This window comes from Monopterus albus, unplaced genomic scaffold (assembly GCF_001952655.1).
Source record: "Monopterus albus unplaced genomic scaffold, M_albus_1.0 scaffold59.1, whole genome shotgun sequence".
NCBI classification, from domain to species: Eukaryota; Metazoa; Chordata; class Actinopteri; order Synbranchiformes; family Synbranchidae; genus Monopterus; species Monopterus albus.
The window spans coordinates 1,238,508-1,245,981 of record NW_018127939.1 but is presented as its reverse complement, the minus strand read 5'-3'; the positions used below and the strand labels follow the sequence as shown (position 1 = coordinate 1,245,981).

The following is a 7,474-nucleotide window of genomic DNA, read 5'->3' as shown; positions in this document are numbered from 1 at the left end:
AGTTGTGGCCAGTTTAAAACAGAAGTAAGATCAACAAAACTAATCCAGTAGCTGCGGCAAGTTGCCGCTCACTCTCACACTGGAGGTCTGGGGAGTCATTTACAGGGAAACAGCTGCCGGTACAGGATGTGGAACGGCTGAATGGGGACATTGTACGTACTTGTGTGTGTTTTTGTGTTAATCTATCTTCCATTCTTATGCTGTATTTCAAATAGTTTTGTGCAAACTGCTTTTTCTGTTTCATTCATGGTCAAGCAAATAATGAAAGATGTTACAGCACGGTATGGAACACATGTTCTCCATGTGTCTAGAAGTAGGACAGTGTCTGTCTCTTGGGAGTAGTGCTGTAACTCTCCTACTCCTGCTGTCCTCCTTATTTACTGTATCTCTGTTCTACCTCTGCCCACACACACACACACACTTCCTCTGCATTACAACAGCTCTCTGTGGCCTCATAAGATTGAAGGAAGTTTGTGCATCTCCACAGTTTTATTTTTAACTCTCGCACTCATGTGCAAAAGCTCTCTGCTTAACACCCCCGAACAACGGGCCAGTTCGAGCAGCTACTGAACAGTCTCCTCTAATATTAATCTTTTCTGTGCTCTTGCCTTGCTGACTGACTTCACCCTTTGACTTTCATCTGTTCCTCCAGTAACACAGAGAACAAGAGAGACCACTCGCCACTCAAACATATCAGCAAGTCCAACAACTGCAGCCCAAGTCACTGCACCTACCAGAGGCAGACAGAAAACCACTCCTCTGCACCAGCCTCGCCACAGCAGGATGACCACAAGCCGGCAGCTAACGGAGTGCTAGTGCAGATGGAGCAGCATAAGGAGGAGAAAGAGAAGGACAATGAAAGTGTAAGAATACAGACTGCTGGGCTGGTAAATGGAGATGTGGGAGATGGGAGTACAGGACAGTGTGAGGATCATTCACCTCCACACACAGACAGGACTGGTACTGAAAGCCCCACTGAGAATGAGGAGAGTGGGACTAGAACGGAAAGTGAGCACATAAATGAAGAAGTGAGCACAGACCATAAGGTAGGTGCAATCTGCTGGTTGATTTTCACAGTTCCTTTTGTTACAGTGGTGCTCAAATAAATCTACATTGTATCTTATATTTGCAGCCTGACAAAGCTTCCTAGTTGCTGCAGTCTCTGATAAACAAACTGGCATTTATTTATGCTCTGGGCTTTCAGCACAGTTAAATCATGTGAATTACTTCAGCTCTGGGTCATTTTAACAAGATAGAATTACAAGGGGAAGAAGTGTGTGTGTCATTTTTCACTGGTGTGTGTGTGTGTGTGTGTGTGTGTGTGCCTTTGTATTACTTACATCATGAGGACCGAAACCTGTTAACACACTCACACTGTGGGGACTCGGCCATCCTTGTGGGGACCAGAAGCTAGTCCCCACAAGGAAATCACTGAATTTTAGGGTGGCAACATGGTTTAGGGTTAGGATGAGGTTTAGGTGTTAGGGTCAGGTGTTAGGGTTAGGTGTTACACAAGTAGTGATTGTGGTTAAGGTTAGGATAAGTCTACAGGAAGTGAATGTAAGTCAATGTAAAGTCCCCACAAGGAATGAAAACACAGTGTGTATGTGTGCGTGCGTGCATGAAGGCCGAACACATGTGAAACGCTTGAGCAGCTGAGGTCGTGCCTTAGCCTCCTCCCCCACGGAAGCCTGTGGTGCCCGCTGTTGTCTACAGATTATAAATACTTTGGGTTCAGACAGATCACCATCTTCTCTGCCCTGAAAAGAACCACATAGTCTTTGTGGCACAGGAGAAGAAGATCTCTGAGCAGTGCCAAAATGATCAGTCGCTTTAAGGTTTTTACTGGTGTTGCTAGCCTGAGAGTGCGCTTTGTCATTGGAACTTAACTTTGGTGGTGAACTGCATGTTCTCTGTCTAGTAGCCAGCCAAGACATGTGTTCACATCAGTCTAGCTTGTCTTTGTGTTGGTTGGTACCAAACAGTTTTTTTAAACCTTTCCATTCTGCCAAGTTAGCTGATGATGTGTGCATTTTGCAGTTGTAGAAAGGATTGTAAAAACATTATAAAATGCAGTCTTTGTGTTGTTTGGAAATTTAATTCTAGAACATGAAAGAGCTTTGACCGCCCACCTTGAGTGAAGTAACTTCTCAGAAGCTCATGTTGACAGTTTAATTATGTGGAAATGTGAGGCTGGTTGCTCTCGTACCACACAGGCTTGAAAGGAAGACAACACTTCCTTGCAGTTATTTATAGTGTAAAATATTCTGCTGTCAGGGTCATTGTGAAGGTTTCCTAACCAGAGGGTTGGAGGTTCAAATCATGGTGTCTGCAGTCCACATGTCGAAGTGTCCTTGGGCAAGACACTGAATCCTCAAGTTGACCCTGATGGTTAGAGCCATCAGTGTGAGTTGGCGCCGCAGATGGCTGCCTCGGTTCTGTACCCGAAATAAATTCCTTGTGTGTAACATATTTGGCCAAATAAAGGTGATTATGATTATTATTATTATTAAACTGTCTTTTTCAATGCGATTTAAAAAAAAAGACAGTTTATCATCATGATTTTGGGGCTTCACTTATGGTCGGCCTCTCACGCAAGGCTCTCCTGGACATTGTCTGATTTGGTGTCATTTCTCTTCTTCCATATTTTCATTTCCTGTTCTGAGAGTCCACAGTCTAGCCCACAATTAGCCTAGGGCTAATGACACACACACAGACACATACACACCAGCGTGGACAGTGGACAAATTGCTGAGATGCTGAACCTGAATCAGTGCAATAAAAGCACAAAATGCAACTTTATTCGTTTTCACTCATTCACTCGTTGATGGCTTTTTAAAAAGTACTGTGGGTTCGGTCTTAAAGTGAGCCCTTAATTAAACAGGAACTTGAAGGGGGATGGGAAGCTACAGTACACTTGCGGTAATGATACCAAGCTGAACAAAACTCATGAGCTTCACACAGTTTGTCCCACACTTCTGCATTATTTCTAAATTGGATGAACTCCATTGTCTTTGTTAAAAAGCATAAAAGGCCCAGTATCCTTTAAGCTAACTATATCAAACTGTGCAACTGTGCTACTGACTTTCTAACTTTTAGACCACATTCACACTTGATTAATGATCAGAAGTTATTCAAGGTGTCACTTTATACACATGTAAAGATTCCAACTAACAGTGTGCCTTCTCTTCTCAGGAGACAAATGAACAGAAGCTGTTTAAGATTGCCAACGAGCTCTTGCAGACAGAGAAGGCCTATGTAGCAAGACTTAACCTGCTGAATGAGGTAAGATCACTACTCACAGTACAGAGACCTTGATGTGAAAATGACAAGGGAGGTTAAGTATACTCAATGTGTTACTGTAAACTGCAGTTATTTGTCACTTATCAGTTCAATGTTGTGGCTCATTAGGTATTCTGTGCTAAGCTAATGGAGGAGGCAAATAGGGGAACATTCCCTGTAGACGTAGTGAAGCACATCTTCTCCAACATCTCCTCCATCCACGCCTTCCACAGCCAGTTTCTTCTCCCAGACCTGGAAAAACGCATGGGACAATGGTGAGCTTCAGCCCAAAAATAAATGATCAAGAATGCTATGGGGTTCTGTATCAAACCTACTGTACCATAAATGAATTCCAATACTCTGTGATGATAAAGCTGCTGTTGCTGATGATAGTAAGCTTATTGTTAAGGTTTCCACATTATGGTGCTCAGAATGGTCCCATCACTCCCTCCCCACAGGGCATCCACACCTCGTATCGGGGACATTCTCCAGAAATTAACACCCTTCCTCAAGATGTACGCAGAGTATGTAAAGAATTTTGATCAGGCCAATGAACTGCTAAAAAAGTGGACCGACCATTCTCCTCAATTCAAGGCTATCATTCAGGAGATACAGGTAGGTGCTGTGAACCAGAATCTAGCTGAGAAAAATGCCTCGTTATTTCATGCTGAACTTTTTTTAATGATGTGAAAAGTACCATTCACGTGTAGTTTTTCTAAAAATCTAATTGATTGAGGGTTGGATAAGCATATTTCACATTCACAATTGCACTACAAAACAGAGAGAGTCGGGTAAAATTTTGTCTTTCTGGTTATTTCCAAACAGAGTCAAGAGGTCTGTGGTCACCTGACACTTAATCATCACATGTTAGAGCCAGTGCAGAGAATTCCACGATATGAGATGCTACTTAAAGACTATCTGAAGAAGCTGCCTGAGGATGACCCTGACCGACGAGATGCAGAAAGTAGGTAGAAACAGCACCTTTCACTACAAAAAGTTCTACTCAGGATGTATTTTGTAGTAACCTACTTGTTCTTCCCCCAAGAATCATTAGAAATTATTGCCACAGCAGCTACTCACTCCAATAGCGCCATACGGAAATCTGTGAGTACAGATGTTTTAAACCATTTATTTTAGAGTTGTAAGACAAAATCACTTTGACACATTAGCCTCCAGCTAAAAAATGTCCCATCCTTGTGTAGGAGAATCTAAAGAAACTGTTGGAGATATATGAGATGCTGGGGGAGGAGGAGGACATTGTTCATCCCTCTAATGAGTTCATTAAAGAGGGCCAAATCCTGAAGCTGGCAGCCAGGAACACCTCAGCCATGGAGAGATACCTCTTCCTGGTGAGTGAAAGTGTCGAGCACAGACATTTTCTTGCCTAATGAAGGACACTGCAGGGAAATATGCTGAGGTGAGCCTTTGTCTGCACAGGAAGACCTCTGTGTAAAGATACATCGGAGACACATGAACAAGTCTCTCAATTACTCAGATTACTAGATGATGAGATTATGTTTTGGATGTCTTATTAGCTTCAGGCTGAATGTCTCCCACCTGCGTAATTCACATCACCTGCAGTGTTTAAAGTTGGAGTAAAACAAAATCGGTGATTTGTTTCTAAACCTGTCAGACACAGCGCTCACCATTTTATATTCAAAACTTCCTAACAGTGTATTGCAGAGGTCATGCTACACTTTCTCATTGTCCGTCATTTTGACAGACAGGGTAAGGTGGAGTGTAGGCTTGTTAGAAGTGGATACAGCATGGTGTGAATGAATGGGTTTTAATATCAATATCTTATGCCACATTATCATAGCCTATTACAAAAGTAGAAGGAAGGAAAAATAAATCTAGTCCTCCAATCCACCCTCTGAGCCCTAATGCAGTCAGCGCTGGAGTCCCTGTCATCAGTGCTCAAGTCTGAGTCGAGTCACGAGTCCTGAAAATCTGGACTCAGTACTACAATACTATGAGCACAGACGAAAATTTACGGCCACAGTTATGTTTTTAATAGAAATAGCATTAATGCTGCTGCCTCCATATTGAACAATGACAAAATTATTAGCACATGAATGGTGATGTGGTCTAAACAGACTGTAGTTGGTGGAGGGAGATGATGTCTGGCTGCTGCACTGGACAGATCACCACAGTTAGCTCTTAGCAGGTTTATGCTTGTTTATGTGGTGTAAGAACATATCTCTGTAGCACCAGTTCTCCTGTTTGATCGTGAAATTACTACACCTACTACAGCCTATAGTTTGCTAACTATGCCTTTGGCCCGCAAATGCACCTTCCCTACATGTTCTCTACATGTTCCCTGTGATGAGAACAGGCGGCACATTTCCACTATTGGGTGCAGTTTCAGTGTCTTCAGCCAACACGCCCCCAGCATTTCAGAGCAGAGAATACTCCTTATTTTTTAATGATTTTGAAAGCTGATTTTATATACTTGGCACTGTTTTTAATTGTAAAAATTTGGCTGGGTGGTTAATAACATACCCCTGTGGTGTGACCAAGTCAGAACACAATTATTTTCACTTTACCCCGACTCTAAGACTTCGCTGTAGACTTTGAGTAGATCCATATTCTTACATGTCCTGTGTTTGTTCTTTTTTTTGCCAGTTCAACAACCTCCTATTGTACTGCGTGCCCAAATTCAGTCTAGGAGGGCCCAAGTACACTGTGAGGACACGTATAGGCATAGATGGCATGAAGGTCCTGGAAACAACCAATGAGGACTACCCTCATACCTTCCAGGTGTCAGGGAAGGAGAGGACACTAGAGCTACAAGCCAGGTATGCGCAGAACTCAAGAGGTGTGAAAGCAATCGTTGCAGTTTACAAACTGTAGTCTTATTGCAAAACCTCTCATCCCCTCATTGATGTATATAGCTATGGAATTTGTACCCCGTACAGTATCAGGGCACACCCAAGGTTTATTTTCAGATCCATTAAATCTCTAATTAAACTAACTGCTAGTTTGATATTTTCACTGGTTTTCATGCTTATTGTGACTCTGTTTTTCCTCAGTTCAGAGCAGGACAAGGCAGGCTGGATTAAGGTATGTACAGTTCAATCAACATTTTCAGAAAACATTCTTACATGATTATATGTGATTGAAGGGTAATTTAGAATGGGTCCCACAAGCATTTGTTGTTGTTTTTTGTTTATTCTTCAGGCTTTCCAGGAGACCATTGAGATCTTCCAGCAAAAAAATGAGTCATTTAAGAATGCATTAAAAGATGTGGAGGAAGTGTCGGTCAGTGTCATATCAGCATTTCACACTCGGAGTTAAACTGTCGACTCCTTACTGCACTGTCATACTGAGCATGTCCTTATTTTAATGTAGAACGCAGAGCTGGGGAAGCGTGCCCCTCGTTGGATCCGTGACAATGAAGTGACGATGTGTATGCAGTGTAAAGAGCCCTTCAACGCTCTGACGCGGCGGAGACACCACTGCAGAGCCTGCGGCAATGTTAGTAATCTCGATGTTGTCGTGTTATCCATAATGCAATACAGTACAGTAGAGGTGCATGGGAGAGCACTGCAGTGGAGGGAGTACAACTGTAAACACATTGAGAGACCCAAGCGTGTAAAACGTGCACAGCACACTCATTTTCCTGGCTGAGTGTGATGGTTTTCTACCATACAAAAAATAAAAATTTAAAATTGCATGTTGTAGCTTAAAACAACACCTAAATAAAAGTTAGTGATACTAGTGATGTTTTTTTAAACAGTAATAAAAATAAGATGCTTTAGTCTTGCTGGCTTCAACACTCATGTAATATAATGAACTATTAATTGTGACAGTGATGGCGATCTTCTCTTCCTCTTTCTTACAGGTGGTGTGCTGGAAATGTTCAGACAACAAGGTGCCGCTTGAATATGACGGCAACAAAATGAGCAAAGTCTGCATGAACTGCTACTCCCTCCTGACGGGAGAAACTATAACCGAGGGCAAGAAGAAGGGCATCCTGGAGGTGAAGAGGATGTTTGGATCCATACAGAAATATTCATCTATGTCAGTATACAAACCAGGATTCTCTTAATCTTGTACTGATTTGTGGTTGTCTTCCTCATGCAGATCGAGGCAGCCCAGTTCTCAGGTAGCAGTGTCATGTGTGGCTTCCTGCAGTACTGTGAGAAGAATAAACCCTGGCAGAAGGTCTGGTGCGTCATCCCTGAGCAGG

The 7,474-nt window shown here is 42.6% G+C and overlaps 1 protein-coding gene across 1 annotated transcript in view; it reads left to right on the top strand.

The window, feature by feature from the left end:
- Positions 1-7,474, top strand: part of fgd4a (FYVE, RhoGEF and PH domain containing 4a) — a 47,170-nt gene that overhangs the window by 37,841 nt on the left and 1,855 nt on the right. Inside the window, 13 exon segments of the mRNA XM_020602953.1 lie at positions 653-1,046; positions 3,196-3,285; positions 3,412-3,557; positions 3,741-3,897; positions 4,108-4,246; positions 4,328-4,386; positions 4,485-4,631; positions 5,908-6,080; positions 6,315-6,345; positions 6,463-6,543; positions 6,634-6,759; positions 7,127-7,264; positions 7,369-7,474. The exon segment at positions 7,369-7,474 is cut by the window's right edge and continues 8 nt beyond it. Coding sequence (XP_020458609.1) covers positions 653-1,046; positions 3,196-3,285; positions 3,412-3,557; positions 3,741-3,897; positions 4,108-4,246; positions 4,328-4,386; positions 4,485-4,631; positions 5,908-6,080; positions 6,315-6,345; positions 6,463-6,543; positions 6,634-6,759; positions 7,127-7,264; positions 7,369-7,474 — 1,787 coding nt within the window.